The sequence below is a fragment of the Salmo trutta genome, chromosome 18 (assembly GCF_901001165.1).
Source record: "Salmo trutta chromosome 18, fSalTru1.1, whole genome shotgun sequence".
Classification (NCBI taxonomy): Eukaryota; Metazoa; Chordata; class Actinopteri; order Salmoniformes; family Salmonidae; genus Salmo; species Salmo trutta.
In genome coordinates this window covers 41,367,968-41,393,719 of record NC_042974.1, presented here as the reverse complement: position 1 = coordinate 41,393,719, position 25,752 = coordinate 41,367,968, and the positions used below count along the sequence as shown (strand labels likewise).

At 43.1% G+C, this 25,752-nt stretch overlaps 1 protein-coding gene across 2 annotated transcripts in view; it reads right to left on the bottom strand.

The window, feature by feature from the left end:
* The window catches only part of LOC115153303 (inactive phospholipase D5), a 95,161-nt gene that overhangs the window by 32,331 nt on the left and 37,078 nt on the right, over window positions 1-25,752 (bottom strand). For both annotated transcript variants that reach the window (XM_029698597.1, XM_029698598.1), the window contains one exon: window positions 627-763. In XM_029698597.1, coding sequence (XP_029554457.1) covers window positions 627-763 — 137 coding nt within the window. The remainder of the gene's footprint in view (window positions 1-626; window positions 764-25,752) is intronic.

Below are 25,752 nucleotides of genomic sequence, written 5' to 3'. Positions count from 1 at the left end.
ACTCCAGTCGACGCTTGGCATTGCGCATAGTGATCTTAGGCTTGTGTGTGAAACCCATTTCATGAAGCTGCCAACGAACAGTTCTTGTGTTGATGTTGCTTTCAGAGGCAGTTTGGAACTCGATAGTAAGTCTTGCAACCGAGGACAGACGATTTTTACGTGCTACGCGCTTCTGCCCTCGGCGGTCCCGTTCTGTGAGCTTGTGTGGGCTACCACTACGCGGCTGAGCCGTTGTTGCTTCTAGATGTTTCCAATTCACCATTACAGCACTTCCGGTTGACTAGCAGGGCAGAAATTTGACGAAATGACTTGTTGGAAAGGTGGCATCCTATGACGGTGCCAAGTTGAAATTTACGGAGCTCTTCAATAATGCCATTCTACTGCCAATGTTTGTTTGTGGAGATTGCATGGCTGTGTGCTCGATTTTATACACCTGCAACTGGTGTGGCTGAAACAGCCAAATCGACAAATTTGAAGAGGTGTCCACATACTTTTGTATGTATAGTGTATTTATGTATCCAGCTGAAATAACATACTTGATTGACAGTGTTATTATAGTGTATAGGGAGAGGCAAATGAATATAATCTCGAAATTGAGAGATTGTGATGGCTGGAAGATATCTCACCTGCAGTTCTTGTTACAGTTCTCTTCTGTTATACCGTCTTCATCCTCTCCCCAGACATCCACCGCCGAGAAGATCAAGGCCACCAGGACAGCGAAACAGCACACCAAAGCAAAGATTACGATGCATTTCTGCTGAGACTGCAAAAGAGAAGAAACACATTGACTGTTTATTTTTTATTTCGCCTAGAGATGGTCGAAGTGCCCCAACCTTGCACTCACATAGCCTGATGTATTGCACCACACAGCAAATCATAAATGATAGCAGCGTGTTACGAGGGGAATTTTACACAAACATGTATATACTGTGCATGGCCACATGTTCAGGCTCTACCAAATGGAGAAGAGAAGCCAAGAGGGAACCCACTGATGAGGCCTTTTAATTCCAACCTGGTATTTATAGCCACTAACTTGACATATTTAGGCTGCATCCAAATGGATCCATATGGTGAAAGGTGACCCTTGGTTGGAAGGATAATGATGGGAAAAGGGAGAACAAAGTAGTTACAGGGAGGGCAGGGCTGGTGGTAGAGTGATCTACTGAAAACAGTTTGATTTTGCCCTAAATCAATCATTTATGAGAAAGTACTGCTCGGGGCTTGTCCAAATCACATGGGACACTTGGACCTTGGCTAAGCCTGAGAACGTGATATTGTAATGGCAGAAAATCTGCATTGTATACAGAATATCATCACAACACTGTATTTATTAGTCTCACTCAGACAGATCATCTAATAAAATAATTGTGGGTATATCAATAACTATGTCTTGAGGTCTAATGTAGTCAAATGCAATTTTATTAAAGTAAATATGCCAGTGGAAACTGTGTGAACAATATTATGTATGCTAATGGTGCACCCTTGTTACTAATTATGCTTAGATGGCATGTTCAGTGTCAATGTTACCCCTAACATGTTTCAGATACTCTGTGCAACTGGGAATGATCTAACAGTGCTCTCAGTACATTTGCTCTGTTGACTGTATATGGCTGACAGAGTCTGACGTCATCAATAATGTGCCACTGATGATGCGAGAGTGCTAAGGTATATTCACTCTGATCCTCAAAGGGCACCATCTGATGAACAACATGTGCCCATAGAAAGATATGCTGACTTTGAACTGGGAAATGTACTGTGGATTTATAATTCATATAATTTATACAAGAATTATAATCGCTACTTACATGTGGTTGCTCAGAATTTCAAATGTCCTTTACTGATCTATCAAGTTAATCATATGCTTCAATGCCATGGGGCTTAAAGAAAACTTGAAAACACACTTATGGTGACAGACCATGCATTTAGCGACTGATCCACTCAAACATAACAATCAATAGAAAGCAGCAAACGAATGTGGTTGCTGTAATTCATTTAATAGTAAATTACCAAGTTATTATATAAACATTACAGAGACCGTTATCTACCCACCCACTAAAGGGTGTTTATCAAATAAAATAAAATCACATTTTATTTGTCACATACGCCGAATACAACAGGTTTTTATTTTATTTAACCTTTATTTAACTAGGCAAGTCAATTAAGAACAAATTCTTATTTACAATGACGGCCTACCCCGGCCAAACCCTAACCCGGAAGACGCTTGGCTAATTGTGCGCCGCCCTATGGGACTCCCAATCATAGCTGGATGTGATACAGCCTGGAATCGAACCAGGATCTGTAGAGATGTCTCGTGTGGCTCAGTTGGTAGAGCATGGTGTTTGCAACGCCAGGGTTGTGGGTTCGATTCCCACGGGGGACCAGAAAAAAATGTATGAAATGTATGCATTCGCTACTGTAAGTCGCTCTGGATAAGAGTGTCTGCTAAATTATTAAAATGTAAATGTAGCACTGAGATGCTGTGCCATTTGGGAGCCCAAAACAGGTGTAGACCTTAGTGAAATGCTTACTTAAAAGCCCTTAATCATCAATGTGGTTTTAAGAAGTATTTACTAAAATAAAGAAAATGAAAGAGCAACAATAAAATAACAGTAACGAGGATATATACAGGGGGTACCGGTTAGTCAAGGTAATTGAAGTAATATGTACATGTAGGTAGAGGTAAAGTGACTGCATAGATAATAAACAGAGTAGCAACAGCGTAAAAATGGTGGGAGGGGTTGGGGGTAGCCATTTTATTAGATGCTCAGAAGTCTTATGGCTAGGGGGTAGAAGCAGTTAAGATGCCTTTTGGACCTAGACTTGCCACTCCGGTACCACTTGCTGTGCGGTATCAGAGAGAGCAGTCTATGACTAGGGTGGCTGGAGTCTTTGGGAATGTTTAGGGCCTTCCTCTGACACTGCCTGGTATAGAGGTCCTGGATGTCAGGAAGCTTAGCCCCAGTGATGTACTGGGCTGTACACATTTCCCTCGGTAGCGCCTTGCGGTTGGTGGCCGAGTAGTTGCCATACTAGGCGGTGATGCAACCAGTCAGGATGCTCTCGATGGTGCAGCTGTAGAACTATTTTGAGGATCTGAGGACCCATGTCAAATCTCTTCAGTCTCCTGAGGGGGAATAGGTGTTGTCGTGCCCTCTTCACAGCTGTCTTGGGGTGTTTGGACCATGATAGTTTGTTGATGATGTGGACACCAAGGAATTTGAAGCTCTCAACCTGCTCCACTACAGCCCCGTCGATGAGAATGGGGGTGTGCTCGGCACTCCTTTTCCTGTAGTCCACGATCATCTCCTTTGTCTTGATAACGTTAAGGGAGAGCTTGTTATCCTGCCACCACACTGCCAGGTCTCTGACCTCCACCCTATAGGCTGTCTCATCGTTGTCGGTGATCAGGCCTACCACTGTTGTGTCATCGGAAAACGTAATGATGGTATTGGAGTCGTGCTTGGCCATGCAGTCATGGGTGAACAGGGAGCACAGGAGGGGACTGAACACACACCCCCGAGGGGCCCCCGTGTTGAGGATCAGCGTGGTAGATGTTTTTTAACCTACCATTACCACCTGGGGGCGACCCGTCAGGAAGTCCAGGATCCAGTTGCAGAGGGAGGTTTTTAGTCCCAGGGTCCTTAGCTTAGTGATGAGCTTTAAGGGCACTATGGTGCCAGTAGTCATTTAGGCAGATTACCTTGGTGTTTTTGGGCACAGGGACTATGGTGGTCTGCTTGAAACATGTTGGTATTACAGACTCGGTCAGGTACAGGTTGAAAATGTCAGTGAAGACACTTGACAGTTGGTCAGCGCATGCTTTGAGTACACGTCCTGGTAATCCGTCTGGCCCTGCGGCCTTGAGAATGTTGACCTGTTTAAAGGTCTTATTCACATCGGCTACGGAGAGCGTGATCACACAGTCGTCCGGAACAGCTGGTGCTCTCATGTATGCTTCAGTGTTGCTTGCCTTGAAGCATGCATAGAAGTTATTTAGCTCGTCTGGTAGGCTTGTTTCACTGGGCAGCTTGCGGCTGTGCTTCCCTTTGTAGTCCGTAATAGCTATGAACACATCCGACAAGTGTCTGAGCCGGTGTGGTAGGATTCAATCTTAGTCCTGTATTGATGCTTTGCCTGTTTGATGGTTCGTTGGAGGACATAACGGGATTTCTTATAAGCATCCGGGTTAAAGCCCCGCTCCTTGAAAGTGGCAGCTCTATCCTTTAGCTCAGTGCAGATGTTGCCTGTAATCCATGGCTTCTGGTTGAGGTATGTACGTATGGTCACTGTGGGGATGACGTTATCAATGCACTTATTGATGAAGCCAGTGACCGATTGTTATATATTGTTAATTCCATTCCTATACTTTAGAGTTGTGTGTATTGTTGTGAAATTATTAGATATTACTTGTTAGACATCACTGCACTGTTGGAGCTAGAAACACAATTATTTCGCAACACCCGCAATAGCGTCTGCTAAACACGTGTATGTGACCAATAAAATGTTACTTTATTTTATTTGATGTGGTGTACTGCTCAATGCCATCGGAAGAATCCCGAAACATATTCCAGCATCTGACCACTTCCGTACTTGGTGAGTTACTGGTACGTCCTGCTTTAGTTTTTGCTTGTAAGCAGGAATCAGGAGGATAGAGTTATAGTCAGATTTGCCAAATGGAGGGGGAGGGAGAGCTTTGTACGTGTCTCTGTGTGTAGAGTAAAGGTGGTCTAGAGTTTTTTTCCCTCTGGTTGCACATGTAACATGCTGGTAGAAATGAGGTAAAATGGATTTAAGTTTCCGTGCATTAAAGTCCCCGGACACTAGGAGCGCCGCCTCTGGATGAGTATTTTCTTGTTTGCTTATGGTTTTATACAGCTCGTTGAGTTGGGTCTTAGTGCCAGCATCGGTTTGTTGTGGTATATGGACAGCTTACGAAAAATATTGAAGAAAACTCTCTTGGTAAATAGTGTGGTCTACAGCTTATCATGAGATACTCTACCTCAGGCGAGCAAAACCTTGAGACTTCCTTAATATTACATTTTGTGCACCAGCTGTTATTGACAAATAGACACAGACCACCACCCCTTGTCTTATCGGGGGCAGCTGTTCTATCTTGCCGATGTACAGAAAACCCAGCCAGCTGTATGTTATCCATGTCGTCGTTTAGCCACGTCTCGGTGAAACATAAGATATTACAGTTTTTAATATCCCGTTGGTAGGATAGTCTTGATCGGAGCTCATCCAGTTTATTATCCAATGATTGCACGTTGGCTAATAGTACAGATGGTAGAGGCGGATTACCCACTCGCCGTTGGATTCTTATAAGGCATCCCGACCTACGTCCCCTACATCTCCGTCTCTTCTTCATGCTAATGACGGGGATTTTGGCCTTGTCCGGTGTCTGAAGTAAATCCTTCACGTCCGACTTGTTACAGAAAAAATCTTTGCCCAGTATGAGGTGAGTAATAGCTGTTCTGATATTCAGAAGCTATTTTAGGTCATGAGAGCCGGTGGCAGGAACATTATGTACAAAATAAGTTGCACGAAAAAACACACACAATAGCACAATTGGTTAGGAGCCCGAAAAACGACAGCCATCTCCTCCGGAGCCTGTTCTGTGTGTGTTTGCTTATATATACAGTGTAGGCCAAGACTCTCCAACCCTGTTCGCAGAGAGCTACCCTCCTGTAAGTTTTCACTCCAACCCTAGTTGTAACTAACCTGATTCAGCTTATAACCCAGCTATTTATTAGAATAACATGAGCTAGATTAGGGTTGGAGCGAAAACCTACAGCATGGTAGCTCTCCAAGAACAGGGTTGGAGAGCCCTGATATAGGCTATTGCCGAGGGGCGTTCACTTATAATGAGAAAGTATTGGATAGCCGTATACTGTATAATCTAGTGACACTTTATATTCCAAAAACCCCAGGCTATAGTTTCCCCAGTGACCTGGTCAGTTTATAGTATATTTTATTGCTAGGATTATGTTTGTCCTGTTTTTACATACTTGGGTGTCTTTGGAGGGTAAAAAAAGTGAATCATAACATCACACAATATCCATTGATGTACAGTATATTCTCATGTTATCCGTATCGATTAAAAGTATACCCAATGCACTTTGTACAGTGGTAAATCATAACTCCAACTGAAACATTGTTTAATGTGCCATTGATTTACAACCATGACCTAATTACTCCAAAACATCAAGCCTGTAAATAAAACAATATCAAATGTGTCCCAATCTCTAACTGCTGTAAAGGAAACCAAACATAATTACCCTAGAACACAAAGGGCCATTAAATGGGTAGCATCACAAAGTTCAGTACCGAAAAGAACTTGATGTCATACAACAACAAAAAACAGTTATAGTTGTAGGTACATATACATTTCTCTCACATGATCATATAGGACCCCCGTGGGCACAGTAGGACATATATGTGAATTATGTTTGTGTTGCTGGGAGGGGTCATATTGTATGTGCACTTGAGACTCATATGTGTCTCTTGAGCCAGATATCTGTCTCTGGATGGGGGCCAGAGTCAATAGACCCTCAATTACCAAAATCTTTCTCCCTTGCTGAAAAACAGCCATGCCCTCCTCGGTGAACATCCTGTTAAACAATAAGACCCACTTCGGTAAGACTGAGCAAGAAACAACAATCACCACCAACAAGAACACCGAGTACAAACAGCACTGCCCACCTTATGACTACCAAGTATCATACAGCAATGTCCAGTAATATGAATATAAGTATAGAGGATTATATAGGGACTCCAATCTCTGAACACAAAAGGCTACTCCTAATGAAACAAGTATCCAATTGGCTATAGGAACCGGAACACAATACATTTCTACTTGGTTCATGCCTTCTAGGGGAGTTTCTTCTAGCCACTGTGCTTCTACATCTGCATTGCTTGCTCTTTGGGGTTTTAGGCTGGGTATCTGTAAAACACTTTTTGACAACTGCTGATGTAAAAAGGGCTTTATAAAATATATTTGATTGAGGCAACAGACCACATCTTCGACAAAGACATTAGACACCTCATTGGGTCCTACTCTCACTACCAAGAGGCTGGACTGACTTTGCGTGAAGCCCCAGGCCTGCTCAAAGTGGCTGCTGCTTTAAAAGCTTCAAAGTTATAGTCCCTGTGAAAAGGCTGACTGGTACATCTCAGCTGGCAGGGTGCCCATCAGTCACACACCCAATTGAAAGGAAGGTCAACCTGGATGTGCATTCACATTCAGGGATCTGAGGCATACTGTAGATGCGTGCTGAATAGAGAGGGTGTTTCTTCATCAAGGATTAAAACATTAGGCGAAAATGTTAGAGGTGAAGGATGCAGTGGAAAGTTGGCCCGTAATAGTTATTTTCCCAACTTGTGAGTATTCACTGCAATTAGTCAACTCGCTTTCAGAATGTTATGTAAGGTGAATTAAAACTATTTTACCAATGGTAGTCATGGTTCTGTGGTATCAGTTATTTAGAGCATTTTAACTAATTAGATTACTGTAATATTGAAAAGGGTAATGTAAATGTCTAGACAAGTCACAACTTATTTTTTGAGACACCCCATAGTCAAATTTGTGTCTTACTGTACACAAGCAAAAGGCAGGCAAATGTCAGGGGCCCAATTAAGTCGATGATGATTACTCCTATTTTAGTGCTTTAGACTACTCCTATTTTAGAGCTACCATGCCCTTATACTTCTCAAAGGAAAGGGGTATGCCAAAGCACAGGTAGAGGGAAAACACTCAGACCTCATATAGTGTTATGTTTTTATATCCTGGAATAATTTGACTAAAGTGGACTCTAAACATTGGAGAACCTCTGTAGAGAATGAAGCCCCATGGCGTGGTCGCATTGTTTCATGAACATTTGAACAGCCAGTCTTGTTTTCGAGGCAAGTCAAGTATCTGTCAGGCACTGCTGTGACCAGAGATTGTTTCGAGGGCAAGCCAAGTATCTGTAAGCCACTGCTGTGACCAGAGATTTTTTAGAGGCAAGCCAAGTATCTGTAAGCCACTGCTGTTCCCAGAGATTGTTTCGAGGCAAGCCAAGTATCTATAAGTCATTTTCCATTCCATTTGTACTCGCTGAAAATGTTATTCCAGAATAGGTGAACAGCTGGAGCGTTTGCCTGTTGACTTCAGCCATTGACTTCAGCCTACATACAGTACAATAGTTGGAAAACGCTGTCCCTTAAACACTTTAGCATGTATACAGCTATCCAGCTATACAGCTTATGCCCCCAACAAACCAGATTTGTCTTTCTTTCAGCATATACTTCAAGTGTTGAGTTGTACTGATCTAAAATGACAGGGCCTGACAATCAGGGGTTTATGGTTGGTTTCATAGAAGTTACAATCTAAATGTGCTTCCCTTGGGTCGGTCATATTTATAACAAGATAATTGCATTAACTAAAAATCAGAAATACATGTTTTAATCCTCGTCTGTGCGGGTTCAGTAACCTACAACATTCCTTCATCAAGTCCCAGAGATCTCTAAGCACTCAGTTTTAACCTCTACCCACCCACAAGGTTGGTCTACCACATTCCCTGTACCAGAAGAACTGTCATCGCTCACCAGCCTCACCTTCAGAACACCTAGAAACCAAACACACGCACATCCAGAGATACAACTTGTAACGGAAAGGGCAGGGGAAATTACATTATATAAATATTAAACTGTGTAAGAAAAAGTAGTTATACACTTGTGTTAAACATAAGTGTTCAAGAAGGTAAAACAGGAAAAGCAACTGCCAACACTGACTTAGATTGGAAATATTACTGTGGGCTTTAGCTAAAGTCAGGTTTTTCAATCGTGACTTCTTTGTAAACACACCTTACTTTCCCATTAAAAAAAGACAATGATTGATCTTTTTCTGAGGAACATCTAATCGAAGAGGAGGATTTCTTATCAAACTTGGAATGTTGTACAGACAAGCAAGTAGCAGAGTATAACTATATACTACACTCAATTTCCCATCTGTACCCTTGTGAGAGGATCTTCCCTCCTAATTTATTAGGGAAAGTCGAGGCCTACAGCACTTCTTGACATCTAACAGCTTGGTACTTGTTAAAGAACAGGGCCCGGTTTTCCGATAGCGATGGAATTTAGGTTGACAAGTATTTTAAAGATGCATCTTTCCTACAATGTCACATGCGTTTCCCAAAACACCATGCAGAGATAATTGTGTCGTTGGAGCATATGTTGATACTGATAGGATCGAAAGATAGGGAGTAACTGCTCTCGGATCAACTTTCTCTCTTCAAATCTTTACTTAACATTATTTCACAATACTGATCACGGATCGGCTCCTAGAGCGATAAGCCCACTATGGCTGCAAATATTGAGGCAGATTATTCTATTGCTTACCCAATAAAAACACACTAAAATCACAGATTTGGCACACCAAAAAATGTTGCCTGCGCTACAGAAGTCTATATAGTGTAGATCTGCTAATACAAGATTAGTAAAGGCCCAGTACACTACTATTTTTATGAATATATTTTTTGGGGTTCCCTGCTGTGTTCGACCAAAGCACCGATTGCTACCAGGTCCTCCATGATAAAATTGCTGCATGGAGATACATTGCCAATACGATTCCCTTGCGAAAAAAGATTGCAGTCAGAGTGCAGTATAACTGCAGCACACTGTAGTATAATTGTAGTTAGAATGCTGTATAACTGAACATTTCATGGTATTGATTTTTGGCCTAAAATATCAGCCATCGACCTCCTTGATCTCTAAAAATTGGTATCGACTATAAAAAATCCATATCAGTCGTTCTGTAGTTAATATTTAAATGCAGTCATCTTGGTTTCCATTTTAAGCATGTTTTTATAGCCAATGTCACTCGTTTTTATCAATTGCAAAGACACTGGCAACTTTGTCTGTAGTCAACTTTGTTTTAATGTTATCATAAGTGACACAGATTCTATAAACCATGTGATTCTATGTTTAGTGGAGATCTTCTTTGTTTAAAGTGACGCGGGAGGGCAAAAAAAAAGTCTAACGATGCACTTAGCTATTCTACGGGTGATCTGAGGCAGGTGTTAGATTACAAGCGTTTATAATGATGGTTTTGGGAAACAGCTCAGATTTAACGCTGCTCCTATCTTTTTGATTCTTTTTTTTTGTATTTCTTACCCCTTTTTCTCCCCAACTTCGTGATATCCAATTGGTAGTTACAGTCTTGTCTCATCGCTACAACTCCCGTACGGACTCGGGAGAGGCGAAGGTTGAGAGGCGTGCGTCCTCCGAAACAGAACCCAACCAAGCCGCATTGCTTCTTGACACAATGCCCACTTAACCCAGAAGCCAGCCACACCAATGTGTTGGAGGAAACACCGTACACCTGCCGACCGTGTCAGCGTGCACTGTGTCCGGCCCGTTACAGGAGTCGCTAGTGCACGATGGGACAAGGACATCGCTGCCGGCCAAACCCTCCCCTAACCCGGACGACGCTGGGCCAATTGTGCGCCGCCCCGTGGGTCTCCCGGTCGCGGCCAGCTGCGACAGAGCCTGGACTCGAATCCAGAATCTCTAGTGGCACAGCTAGCACTGCAATGCAGTACCTTAGACCACTGCACCTCTCGGGAGGCCCAACGCTGCTCCTATCTAACAATGAACTTAGCCTTAAGATGATTTTGGGAAAAAGGGCCCTGATGATGTCTCTGGTAGACTGCTGTGGGTGCTGAGACTCATGATGAACACTGACAAAGGCACCAGGGTGAAAGAATTGGAATGGATTTAGAATAATTGTTTGACACATTTCCTAAACAACAGACACTTCATGCATATTGGTGTAAGAACTGTGTTTACCATTTACATATAGACACTTTACACACAGGGGACTTACAGTAGTGTGGAGAATGTGTTAAATACAGTTAAGACACACCAAAGCGGTGTAATCAGTTAGATTGATTTGATAAGAAAACTTCAAGTTCTTTGGAGGACCAAATTTTTTAAAGAAAGATATCTGATTGATGGCACTGTATGTGCAATCTTAGAGATGCTCTTTCTTGAATTATAAATAAATACCTCTGAGTTTCTTTATGTCTCTGAAGGTTGGTGCTAAATCCGCTTCCTGAATAATGTTTAAAAGGTATCACATTTTTCAAAATGTTCCCTTTAACAAGTACAAATGGCTTCTCTACCCAACATTAACAGTGAAATCTTCAGATCTTGCACCTCTCCAAAGGTGTAACTAAAACAAAGAGAGGTGGAATAAGTTAAAGGAAACGGAATTAGAGTAGCTTTACTTCACCTAAGGTAGAGGGATAGCTACAGTAAGAAATAGTGAGGTGTACTGTATATCTATCAAACAATGGATATTGCAGTATATGGCATTATTTGATATACTACTTAAAAGTTATTACATTAAGAAGAGTAATTAAATGATCCAGTGGATATGAAATTATGTTGTACCAAGAACAAAGGGAGGGCCCTCCGTTGGGTGAGCCCACAGGAAAATCTTCATATATGTTCTTGTATACATGTTATGTAATTGTCAATGGTGTGCGTACTGGGAGCGGAGTCAGGTGCAGGAGAGCATTGAGTTGTGAACAGGCGCACACTTTATTGAGGCAGGAGAAACCAACAGACGGGCGCCACTGTGTCAAAACCTCCAGCTAAACGGCAAAAGTGCAAAACGCGCAAACAGTCACAATAATTATGTTCAAACAAATAAACATACTTCGTGACAAAACACGGAATAAACAAACACCAGTCTAGCGCGTCAAATTTGACACAAAGACATGAGGGGGAACAGAGGAATAAATACATGTAGTGTGATTGGGGAATGAAAACCAGGTGTGCAGGGAACAAAACAAAACAAATAGATAAATAAAAAATGGAGCGGCGATGGCTAGAAAGCCGGTGACGTCGACCGCCGAACGCCGCCCGAATAAGGAGAGGAGCCGACTTCGGCGGAAGTCGTGACAGTAAAGCACCAACATACAGTACATACATGTTGTTTCAAAGCAACACACAAGAGATCATACCCTAGGGGCATCATTTGAAAGATCAACACAACTTCCTAATAAACCGAAGCATGGTATATGCTGAGGTCTGTAACAGTTTTGCTAAGGTTGACTGTACATCAACAATATAGGCAGTAATCGACCCAATTTAAATCAGCCTCATTTATCAAGCATTCAAGTGGGATCAATTTATTGGTACACTAATTCACAGTGAAATTGATCAAACTTAAGCAAACGATCTGTATTCATGATATTGAATTGATAGATTAGGATTGCCCCTAAAATGGAGTTCAAGGACTTTTAAATTGATTCAGTTAAGTTCCATAGAACTGCTGCAGCTATTGGAACAAACCTAAAATAAATTATTGAAACAATTTTCAATAATTAATAATTATATAACATACTTATTTACAAGCACAACAATTTACAACATTTGTGTCATTGAACTATTCCCCAGACTACTATATATATATATATATAAGATCTCTCATCACCTGATGTTGCACTGTGTCTTCGGTGTGCATATTTCTGACACCTGCAACAAAGTGCTGGCAAACGCACCACCTAGTCCAAACAGTGTCTGGTTCCTCAGTCTCCTGGCTCCTGTCTTCTTAATCACTGTCTTTCTACCGCTATGCCCATCACACAGTGTTGTTCACTACGGTACGGTGCCTCCTCTTTAAATGACAGTGTGTAGGTCCCCTGAGCCAGTGAGTCAGGCCAGGACAGTGTGTCCTGTCAGCCGGATGAGTCTCTGCACATACTCAGCACATCAAGGCTAAGCACTCTGGGATGTATGGTCTTTCGTTGGACACGCTCACTCCTTTCCCATTTCCAGAGTGAAGGACAGACTGTATTCATGTTGGCTGATGGCCCAGAGAAGATACTTACAGTGAAAATGGTACCATTTTTCCATGGCCCTGATATTTCCATTCAAGTTGTGTTGGTTTAGAATTAATAATTTGTTATACTGGTTTGGTTTTGTCCAGAGGCTGGTTAAAAGCCTCTCAGAGGATTGTGTGACACCATGAGACAACAGTGTGACACAACAGTGCGAAAACAGTGCGACTTCAGAAATGTTGCAGATCCCCAGGTACCCCAGGACCAAGATTGACATGGAAATTCAACTAAGGAACAAGCAAATGGCAATATCAGATTCATATAGCCTACATACTGTATAGGCTACTGCAAACTGATCCTCACATTAACATAGTGCCCATAACTTTTTTGACACATTTGATCCTGTAAAGTCAGAACTGTGAATTAATGATAATGAGTTGGGCTTAGAACTTGGCAAACAAGTCCAGCCAGCTTTATGATAGCTGTATTGGTGCGGAGGCTGTCTGGCTATATGCCAGATATTTTAGTTTCAATCTGACGGCCAGTCACATAACTGAACCAATCAATGGAACCTGGATCTCATCTGTCATGAAGACAAGCAGATAGGAGGTGACGGGATGGAATATCAAGGGGAAGTTTGGTTTCAAGGAAAAGTAGCCTAATCAGCTCTGACACAAATGATAGTAACAGCTTAGTTGAAGAGGGCTGATTTGGAGGGAGAAAACCCACTTAAAAGAAAATCCTATTCTTGAAAGTGCCATGTTAGCCTCCATTTCAGCATGCACTTTGTAAGCCTACACATCTGATAATATAATCTACAATCACTGGTACACCATCATATGGTAAGATTGGCTGTGGTCAGGCTTATCTGCCAACAGTTAGCATTAGCATAATTATTGTCACTCAATTTACAGTTTATCCTAGATACCCAACTCACTGTTTCTTTCCTAATGTAACATCACCACTTAAACAAGAGACAAGCCAAGTCTCAATCTGTTGGCAATTTGTGCAGAGGCATTACTGCTGCAACATTCATCAATACCCAATCAGCGGGGGATTGTCATCAATTCATTCCATCGGGACAGGGCCTAAAGGTTAGCGCTGATTCCTGCCAGAATTATCATTACTCCAGTCTGCATTATGAGAAGTAATTTACTATTTCAATACTAACATGTTATATAAAATGTTTTGCCTGCCACATGGTCTAGGTCAGTATCTATCTAATTTACAGTACCAGTCAAAAGTTTGGACACACCTACTCATTCAAGGGTTTTTCTTAAATTTTTACTATTTTATACATTGTAGTCATCAAAACTATGTAATAACACATAAGGAATCTTGTACTAACCAAAACAGTTACATTCAAAATATATTTTAGATTCTTCAAAGTAGCCACCCGTTGCCTTGATGACAGCTTTGCACACTCTTGGCATTCTCTCAACCAGCTTCACCTGGAATGCTTTTCCAACAATCTTAAAGGAGTTCGCAATATGCTGAGCACTTGTTGGCTACTTTTCCTTCACTCTGTGGTCCAACTCATCCCAAACCATCTCAGTTGGGTTGAGGTCAGGTTCTTGTGGCCAGGTCATCTGATGCAGCACTCCATCACTCTCCTTCTTGGTAAAATAGCTCTTACAAAGCCTGGAGTTGGTTCATTGTCCTGTTGAAAAACAAATAGTCCCACTAAACACAAACAAGATGGGATTGCATATCACTGCAGAATGCTGTGGTAGCCATGCTGGTTAAGTGTGCCTGGAATTCTAAATAAATCACTGACAGTGTCACCAGCAAAGCACCATCACACCTCCTCCTCCATGCTTCACGGTGGGAACCACACATGGGGAGATAATCTGTTCACCTACTCTGCATCTCACAAAGAGATGGCGGTTGGAACCAAAAATCTTGGCTTGTGAATGTATTCACCCCCTTGGCATTTTTCCTATTTTGTTGCCTTACAACCTGGAATTAAAATGGATTTTGGGGGGGGTTTGTATAATTTGATTTACACAAAATGCCTACCAATTTGAAGATTAAAAATATTTTTATTCTGAAACAAACAACAAATAAGACAAAAAAACAGAAAACTTGAGCGTGCATAACTATTTACCCCTCTATAGTCAATACTTTGTAGAGCCACCTTTTGCAGCAATTACAGCTGCAAGTCACTTGGGGTATGTCTCTATAAGCTTGGCACATCTAGCCACTGGGATTTTTGCCCATTCTTCAAGGCAAAACTGCTTCAGCTCCTTCAAGTTGGATGGGTTCTACTGGTGTACAGCAATCGTTAAGTCATACCACAGATTCTCAATTGGATTGAGGTCTGGGCTTTGACTAGGCCATTCCAAGACATTTAAAAATGTTTCCCCTTAAATCACTCAAGTGTTGCTTTAGCAGTATGCTTTGGGTCATTGTCCTGCTGGAAGGTGAACCTCCATCCCTGTCTCAAATCTATGGAAGACTAAAACAGGTTTCCCTCAAGAATTTCCCTGTATTTAGCGCCATCCATCATTCCTTCAATTCTGGCCAGTTTCCCAGTCCCTGCCGATGAAAAACATCCCCACAGCATGATACTGCCACCACCATGCTTCACTGTGGGGATGATGCTCTTTGGGTGATGAGAGGTGTTGGGTTTGCGCCAGACATAGCATTTTCCTTGATGGCTGAAAGCTCAATTGACCAGAGTACTTTCTTCCATATGTTTGGGGAGTCTCCCACATGCCTTTTGGCGAACACCAAACATGTTTGCTTATTTTTTTCTGGCCACTCTGTCGTAAAGCCCAGCTCTGTGGAGTGTAGGGCTTAAAGTGGTCCTATGGACAGATACTCCAATCTCCGCTGTGGAGCTTTGCAGCTCCTTCAGGGTTATCCTTGGTCTCTTTGCTGCCTCTCTGATTAATGCCCTCCTTGCCTGGTCCGTGAGTTTTGGTGGGCGGCCCTCTCTTGGCAGGTTTGTTGTGGTGCCCTATTCTTTCCATTTTTTAATAATGGATTTAATGGTGCTCCGTGGGATGTTCAAAGTTACTTGAACTCAGTGAAGCACTTATTTGGGCTGTAATCTGAGGTCCAGTTAACTCTAATGAACTTATCCTCTGCAGCAGAGAACTCTGGGTCTTCCTTTCCTGTGGCGGTACTCATGAGAGCCAGTTTCATCATAGCGGTTGATGGTTTTTGCAACTGCAGTTTAAGAAACTTTCAAAGTTCTTGTCTTAAAGTAGTGATGGACTGTTGTTTCTCTTTGCTTATTTGAACTGTTCTTGCCATAATATGGACTTGTTTTTTTACCAAATAGGGCTATCTTCTGTATACCACCCCTACCTTTGTCTGATTGGCTCAAACACATTATGAAGGAAAGAAATTCCACAAATTAACTTTAACAAGGCACACCTGTTAATTTAAATGCATTCCAGGTGATTACCTCATGAAGCTGGTTGAGAGAATGCCAAGAGTGTGCAAAGCTGTCATCATGGCAAAGGGTGGCTACTTTGAAGAATCTCAAATATAAAAACACTTTTTTGGTATGTTATTTCATAGTTTTGATGTCTTCACTATTATTCTACAATGTAGAAAACAGTACAAATAAAGAAAAACCTTAGAATGAGTACGTGTGTCCAAACCTTTGACTGATATTGTATGTCTGGGCTCAGAGGTAGACAGGCTTGAGCTAGCTACATGCCAGTGACTGACAAATGTGTTTTTTAGGTTTTATTTATTCGCACCAAAGAAAAGAAGTGGAAGCCAAACAGATCAAAAACTGGTAAAAAAAAAGGTGTGGAGTTGAAAGTACAGAAGGTCTTAAATGAAAACCACACCACAAATATAAGCACAAAAAATCTGTTAAACAAAACACAGTAATGATACTTGTACATGATATACTCAGTAAGAAAAGTGTGCTACATGGGTTCCAACAGGAGGAGCTTTGCTGTCTGTGATTGGTTATTGGCACCCATGTCACCCACTGATTAAGGCTGCTGCCAATCACACAATGGAGTGATGGGTGTTTAAATGGTATAGAGTTTAGCTCTAATGGTTCCTTGACTTTAGCATGTTCAATTGCACCAACCTGAGTTATCACCAGAGTGGATCTTTATGTGGAATCTCCTAAAGGAACTTCAACATTGGAAATGTGAGGTGAGGACGCTAATGATTGTGATCAACAATCAATAGTAACTATTCAATATCAATGATCTCCTTTTCAATGCCAGTCAAGCAGTCAAGTTGATCATTGACGAGGTCCTCTTCCCTGTTCTTACCTCCATCACACAGAAAGGTCAGAATACAAACGCTGCCGTTCACCTTGGAACTCGGCTGACCTCCCCACTATTAAAGGCCCAGTGCACTACTTTTGTCATTATTGTTATTTTATATTTTAAATTCATATTTTTTATTCATATTTTTCAGGGGGTGCTGCAGCACCCTTAGCACCTCTACTTCCAGCGGCTATGCCTCTCTCTCCTCTGTCTCTCAGAGTGGTAGCTGGTAAAGATTGCGTCTACTATAGTCTGAAGGACTAGGAACCGCTCCCTGCCTTGTATGGCAGCTCAGCCCATTAATTACAGCCAGGGCCCTCCTGATCAATAAGTCAATTAAGCCTCCATTAGAGCGACATGAGAGCTGAGGCCTCCAGACACCTACTAATACCAGATGGGAGCAAACTTCCCCACATTCCTGTGAAGCATCAGCCTGGGACTTTAATGACCAGAGGACAGCTGGTGCAGAACGAACACCATGATGATAGGAAAATTGCGATGGGAATTCCAGAACTGCTGCACTAACAGAAAAACAGCCATTTTCCTCAAGAAAAGGGATCAGTTAAATACTATCTGTGTCAGAGGACTCTGCTGCCTGTCAGAATAGAAAAGCCTTGAACACTTCAAATACAAAAGTAGGCAAAACAAACGAATGTATGCTGGTGCAGAAACATCAGTTTTAGCAGCTGCAATAGGCTACCACTGTTCTCCATTTACAGTAGAAGTAGTATATTTTTTGCAGACTCCTCCGGTTCTTCTAATGTTGCTTCTTGCTTCCTGCCTCAGCCCTCTCTGCATATCTGTAGAGTATCATATTGCCATGGGCAGGTCACTATCCACTATCAACCTCTCTCCGTAGGGACCATCTTTACTGTGGAATCAGCACGATTTACAATTGCACTGCCAGGACTGATCTGTGTCTGGTTTAGAGGGGGTGTAAACTCCCATCAGGACTGTTCTAAGCCGCATACTTAAAAGCCAGACTCCGACAGACTCTGCAAGCTAAATAACTTTCATTAAAGCTTTGCCAATAGGAACAAGTGTGCTTATCTCTTGACAAGCCACAGGCAAAAATCATTCATTAAGGAGGAGGTAAAAACAATGAGCAAATGTTTTGACTTCAGGGGAGATTCCAGGACATGACTGGGTTTAATTATTTGGTCTTTGTTTCAAGCAGGGTTTTTGTCTGTAAAGAACATAATCAGCAGATCGTGTAACCGGAGGTATTGTTATTAATCAAAGGAGGATTATCAAAAATATAAACGTAACATGTTGGTCCCATGTTTCATGAACTGAAATAAAAAATCCCAGAAAAGTTCCATATGCACACAAGCTTATTTCTCACAAATGTTGTGCGTAAATTTGTTACCATCCCTGTTAGTGAGCATTTCTCCTTTGCCTAGATAATCCATCCATCTGACAGGTGTGGCATATCAGGAAGATGATTAAACAGCATGATCATTACACAGGTGTACCTTGTGCCGGGGAAACAACACAATGCCATAGATGTCTCAAGTTCTGAGGGAGCGTGCAATTGGCAACCAGAGCTGTTGCCAGAAGAAATAATGTTAATTTTCTCTAGAGTATTTGGACAAACTGTCAGAAACCGTCTCAGGGAAGCTCATCTCCATGCTCGTTGTCCTCACCAGGGTCTTGACCTGACTGCAGTTCGGCGTCATAACCGAATTCAGTTGGCAAATGCTCACCTTCGATGGCCACTGGCACGCTGGAGAAGTGTGCTCTTCATGGATGAATTCCGGTTTCAATTGTAAGGGACAAATGGCAGACCATGTGTATGGCGTTGTGTGGGCGAGCGGATTACTCATGTCAATGTTGGGAACAGAGTGCCCCATGGTGGCATTGGGGTTATGGTATGGGCAGGCATATACTACAGACATCGAACACAATTGCATTTTATTGTTGGCAATTTGAATGCACAGCGATACCGTGACGAGTTCCTGAGGCCCATTGTCATGCCATTCTTTCGCCGCCATCACCTCATGTTTCAGCATGATAATGCATGGCCCCATGTCGCAAGGATCTGTACACAATTCCTGGAAGCTGAAAATGTCACAGTTCTCCCATGGTCTGCATACTCACCACACGTCACCCATTGAGCATGTTTGGGATGCTCTAGATTGACGTGTGAGACAGCGTGTTCCAGTTCCCGCCAATATCCAGCAACTTCGCACAGCCATTGAAGAGGAGTGGGACAGCATTCCACAGGCCACAATCAACAGCCTGATAAACTCTATGCAAAGGAGATGATACTGACTGCTTTTCTGATCCATGCCCCTACCTTGTTTTAAGTTATGACCAACAGATGCATATCTGTATTCCCAGTAATGTGAAATCCATAGATTAGGGCCTAATTAATTTATTTCAATTTCCTTATATGAACTGTAACTCTGCAGAATCGTAGAAATTGTTGCGTTTTGCATTCATATTTTTGTTCAGTGTATAATTGCAGTATTGTGTTTCATGGGGAAAGCCTCAGCATAGGGCAAATAAAATAGGACCACACCACTGGAGGACTCCACCGCAGACATGAACATTATATATTGATGAAGACCATAAACCAATTTGGAAGTTACCAACAGGGGAGAATTCAGAGAGAAAAAGCAATCTAATAACAGGAACAAGGACATTATTCTGGTCCCAGCATTATAATAATTGTATTACATCAAAGCAAATTTTTCTCAAGGTCAACTTTGGGAGATGAGGGAGCATTGCTAGAAGAAAAAAAGAACACCAACACTTAGTAGTGAGAGTTCAGATAGCTGTTTTTCATCAGGAGAACTGATTGAGTGTGTGATGACGTGACAATGCATCTCTCAGCCATCAAGCCTGCCACAATGACAGGACAGCAGCGGCCACACCAATATGACGTGTCTCCGCCAGCTTAATGAGCTGCCTGGGAGGCAGACAAGGAGACAGGGTAGACGTAGAACACACTATTACCTGAGAATACTCCTCAATGCAACACATACTGGCGATAGCTAGCTAACCACTGGTGTTGACATCAAATTGGGTTACACTAGTTAGCTATTAGCAATGGATTATCTTTAAGATGATAGGTATGCATACTGTGTATATATACATATACACACACAGTATATATTCTGATTAGGACTGCTTGATTTATCTCCTACAATGCTAAACCTTGAAGCAATTAGACATTGGCTTAATGAAAAGGTATTGAGTGAAATGTTGTGTCAATTCTGCAACACTGATGACATTTGACAGTTCATTTGTTATACTTTTGCTATTAAGCAATCAGTGTGACAGATACAACCTACCTGCATTAGGAAAACAGATTATGTTTGTGTCTATTTGTGTGTGTGTGTGTGTGTGTGTCTTTGTGTTTGCAAGTGTGACATGAAATATTGTAAATGACTGCAAAATGTATATATTTTTTCCAGTAATGGAGAAACAGATGGGTAAAACGCTCTGCCAGATGATCAGAAATTCAGTTTGCCACAAAATATACTATAGTATAAATAGTATAGTATTCACTGTAGTGTTTTGCAGACTTTCCTGTAGTATTTACTTAACTATAGTATAGTATATTAAATACTGTAGTAAAATAACTGTAGTTGTAACGATTGTCGTCGGGAGACGAGGAAGCGGACCAAAACGCAGCTGGGAGCGAACACATGTTTATTCAACACCATGGAATTAACATGTACACAAAATTCAAGAAAAACCGTCGATACGTTACTTGCTCAAACAACAGAGGCAACAACCCACAAACATCGTGGGGGGAAAAGGAACTTAAATGTGATTCCCAATCAGACTTCACAAGCGACAGCTGTCTGATTGGGAAATCACCCCGAGCCCAACATAGAAATAAAACACAAAGAAAGGCTATAACCAAAACATAGAAAATAAAGCATAGAAATGCCACACCCTGACCAAAATAGCAGAGTTCACCTGGTCAGGGTGTGACAGTACCCCCCCTCCAACGGTGCGTACTCCCGGCGCACCAACCTAAAGTCTATTAGGGGGGGGACCCGGGTGGGCGCCTCACCCTCGGTGGAGGCTCTGGCCCCGGGCGTGTTTCTCCCCCTGCCTCCACCCTAGCCCTACCCCTCTGGCCCGGACTGGACCACTGTGGAGCGGCATGCTCAGGCTCCGGAGCGGAGCCGTCGACCGGAACAGGATTGGGCACCGGTGGGCCAGACACGTGTGGACACGCACCGTGGGCTTGGTGCGGGGAACAGGAACGGGCCGGACAGGACTGTGGACACGCACCGTGGGCTTGGTGCGGGGAACAGGGACGGGCCGGACAGGACTGTGGACACGCACCGTGGGCTTGGTGCGGGGAACAGGGATGGGCCGGACAGGACTGGGGACACGCACCACTAACCTGGTGCGGGGAGCAGGGACGGGCCGGACAGGACAGGGGACACGCACCACTAACCTGGTGCGGGGAGCAGGGACGGGCCGGACAGGACTGGGGACACGCACCACTGACTTGGTGCGGGGAGCAGGGACGGGCCGGACCGGACTGGGGACACGCACCACTGACTTGGTGCGGGGAGCAGGGACGGGCCAGACAGGACTGGGGACACGCACCACTAACCTGGTGCGGGGAGCAGGGACGGGCCGGACAGGACTGGGGACACGCACCACTAACCTGGTGCGGGGAGCAGGGACGGGCCGGACAGGACTGGGGACACGCACCACTAACCTGGTGCGGGGAGCAGGGACGGGCCAGACAGGACTGTGAACACGCACTGGTGACCTGAAGCGTGGAGCCGGTTTAGCCACTCGTCCTGGCTGGATGCCCATCCTAGCACGGCATGTGCTGGGCATGTCCACCGGACGCACTGGGCTGTGCGGGCGCACTGGCGACACAGCGCGCAACTCTGCATACCATGGCTTGGTGCGGGGAGCAGGGACGGGCAGGACTGTGGACACGCACCGTGGGCTTGGTGCGGGGAACAGGAACGGGCCAGACAGGACTGTGAACACGCACTGGTGAACTGAAGCATGGAGCCGGTTTAGCCACTCGTCCTGGCTGGATGCCCATCCTAGCACGGCATGTGCTGGGCATGTCCACCGGACGCACCGGGCTGTGCGGGCGCACTGGCGACACAGCGCGCAACTCCGCATACCATGGCTCCTCCTCCAGATCTTCCCTCTGCAGGTCCTCAATCAAACGCCTCATCTCCTTCTCCGCCGTCATCCCCCATGAGAGCAGTGGTCTGGGCTCCTCCTCTGCCCTTCCGGACCACCCCATTAGCCCCCCCCAAAAAAAAATTTCTTGGGGGTGTTTTCCGGGCCTCCTCGACCGCCGCCTGCGACTCCGTCTACCGGCTGGCTTTACCTCCTCGACCTGGGAATCCTTCCGCCAGGGTCCTTTCCCCGACATGATCTCCTCCCAGGTCCAGAACTCCTTCCCCTCGCGAGCCCATCTCTCGCGCTCCTTTTCCTCCAGCTGCTTGGTCCTGGTTCGGTGGGTTGTTCTGTAACGATTGTCGTCGGGAGACGAGGAAGCGGACCAAAACGCAGCTGGGAGCGAATACATGTTTATTTAACACACTAGAATTAAACATGTACACAAAATCAAGGAACAACTGCCAATACGTTACGTGCTCAAATAACGAGACAACAACCCACAAACATCGTGGGGGAAAAGGAACTTAAATGTGATTCCCAATCAGACTTCACAAGCGACAGCTGTCTGATTGGGAAATCACCCCCGAGCCCAACATAGAAATAAAACACAAAGAAAGGCTATAACCAAAACATAGAAAATAAAGCATAGAAATGCCACACCCTGACCAAAATAGCAGAGTTCACCTGGTCAGGGCGTGACAGTAGTATATACTAAAGCAATTAATGTAGTTTTTTGCAGTGTTTTTGCGGACTGTTACTGTACTATTTACTATAGTGTTTTATTATCTTTGGCATAGAATTGGAGAAAACCTACTGGATAAATTCTAAGAGAGAACATTTTCAATAACCTGCAGGTAGTTAGGACTTGGGTCTGAACAGATAGTTCAGAGCTTCTGCTCTTTTCTATAACCTGTAGGTAACACAGTATGGTCTGTACTTGGCATGCAGGTTTCTCACTCGACTGAAATGTACAGAATGGGTACCTGGAGGGAAATGGGGGAGGGTCATGCTTTTTCAATTTCAGTCAAGGAGAGGGTTAAGTATTTTTTTAATCTAGTCCAGAGAAGGGTCATGTAATTTATAATTGATGAAATTCCAATATTTCTAAGTGTTTTAGAATTAGTTGCTTATTATGCTATATGTGACTCATTTCAGGAAGCTAGGCGTATGTTGCTACTTCATAGGAGCGACATTTGAATGTAAACATTACATTTTTATCAAAATGTGTTTTTTGGCAGAAATGCCTTCTGGAACATTTGATGTGCCATAATAAAAATGTTGTATTCCATCCATAAATACAAATAAAATTATGAAAATACGAGCCTAGTTGGTTTAGCCACAGAAAAAGACAAGAACCCTCCCGCTAGCCGTAATTGGTTGAGATAATGGATGGGCTGGACATGACAGGAGATGAGTTTGGATTGGTCTGCCGTGTAGCACGCTTCTGTCTATAATGTGAGCTGTTCAGTATGTGTTGACAGTCCTTTCTACCGCGCCGTTTTTGAAAGATATAACATTAGCCATCGAGAACTACAAAAGTTTTGCTACTTTTCTCAACAACATTGATTCCCTGAATTTAGCAGGCGCTATCGACAGATCAGTTGGAAAAAGTGATGGGCTACTTTCTGCACACGCCACGGTCAGTGTGAAATGGAGTGACTTGACATAACACTGGCCAAACAAGACATAGCTACAAACAAGTTAAATGAGTTAAATGGTCCCAGTCTGCTATGAAGCATTCATCCATGTATGCAGGTAAGAGTCAGCTACATTTTCAGATATAAGTTTCACATTTTGTCAGAAAGTAGTTTTTATTGCAAGTTAAAGTGTACTGTTAGTTAGCTAGCAAACATTTGCTTGCTGTCTCACTAGCTAACGTTACATGTATGCAGGGCGCAACTTTGGTTTTAGAAGTGGGGGGGACATAATGGTTTTTATTTATATATTTTTTTATCCAGTCAGATAAACACTCCAAACAGCCTATCCGACCACTCAGAGGCATCCGCATGGTCCTAAAGCACACCGTTGCCTCGTTTTGTATCACATTCCAATGTTACAACTGGGGGGGACAAAAATGCAATTTCAGAATGTGGAGGGGACACGTCCACCCCCCCGTCCCTGTCCCCAGTGAATGTTGCACCCCTGCATGTATGATCTGTGTAGTGTCTAAACAAAAGACTCCACTTCGACCGGATTATTACATGACCCATCAAATTAGCCAGGTGTGTCTGGGGGTGATTACGGCCATCTATTGTATTTCATGAACATGTGTACATGTCTAGACAATAGTTTCCCATCCACTTAGCTAGATGTGGCTGGGGGGTGGTTATAGCATTTCCTTCACATGACCCAATTTTGACAAGTGTGTCGGTAAGAGTCATTTAATAATTCTAAAATATTTATAAATTATGTTTTATCTGGACACTTTCTGTTTTTGATATTGAACTATGCAAGTAACCACTTCACTTTACTGTTTACACCTTCTGTATCCTGTGCATGTGACAAATAAACTTTTGCTCCCAGACTGGGACCATTTTATTTGATATAGGGTGTGTTTACCACATGGCCTCACATGTGAATCCTTAAAGAGATGGGTGGGGCTAAGGCTTAAGAGGGTGTGAACGATGGTGAATGGTTGAAAACAAAGAAGCACTCTCCAGTAGGTGTACCAAAATATTCAAGGACCATTTTCTCAAAAGTGAGCTTACCTAGTTTAGCAACTTTCAAAGCAGAATTACTTTCCCATTGTACCTCAACTGCAGTGCATGACATACCATTTTCTAGCTCTGTCTCCACTTTTTCCCAATGTAATAAACACCATTTCAAATGTTGCTACATAAGACCGTATCAAGGCGGTCGGTCACATATATCGATGCCCCTCAGCTCTGATTATCCGCTGTGCACGCAATATCAAGTGTGCTTATAGGCTATTTAGTTTAGTCTCAATCAAATGATCCATAGCCTATAGGCTACAAAGTACATGTTCGGAGAAGCACAGACCAAAGTTATATTTCTAAGATAGCTGCTTGGATTGTGTATATAAAACTAGTCTGCATTACACACTGCAATGGATATTCCAGCCCTGAGTCCCGGCTGCCTAACCAATGGCTGTGCTGTGTAGGTCTACGGTGGCAGTTCAGGAGGAGAGTCAAAGGCTTCTTTGAAAATATTTTTTGAGTAGACCTAGTCCAACAAATGCACCATCTTGTAGGCCTAGTCCAACAAATGCACCATCTTGTAGGCCTAGTCCAACAAATGCACCATCTTGTGGAAAGACTAGCCTATATCTTATGTTCTGTTCAGTTTGAGAAGGAGAGTGCGAATGTGAGGACCGGAGGTCAACTTTAATAGCTTGCTTACTAAAAAACAATATATTTATTGCCCATGATGTACTGTATTTATTAGAGTTATTAACCTCACAATAAGCCAGATTCAAGTAACTTACATTGTGGTGATGAAACATGAAACAGCAGCCACAGCACAATCAATTGGAACTGGACAGCTCATGGTGCTGAAAGTAGGCAAATTCGAGTAGGGTAATTAATTTCAACATC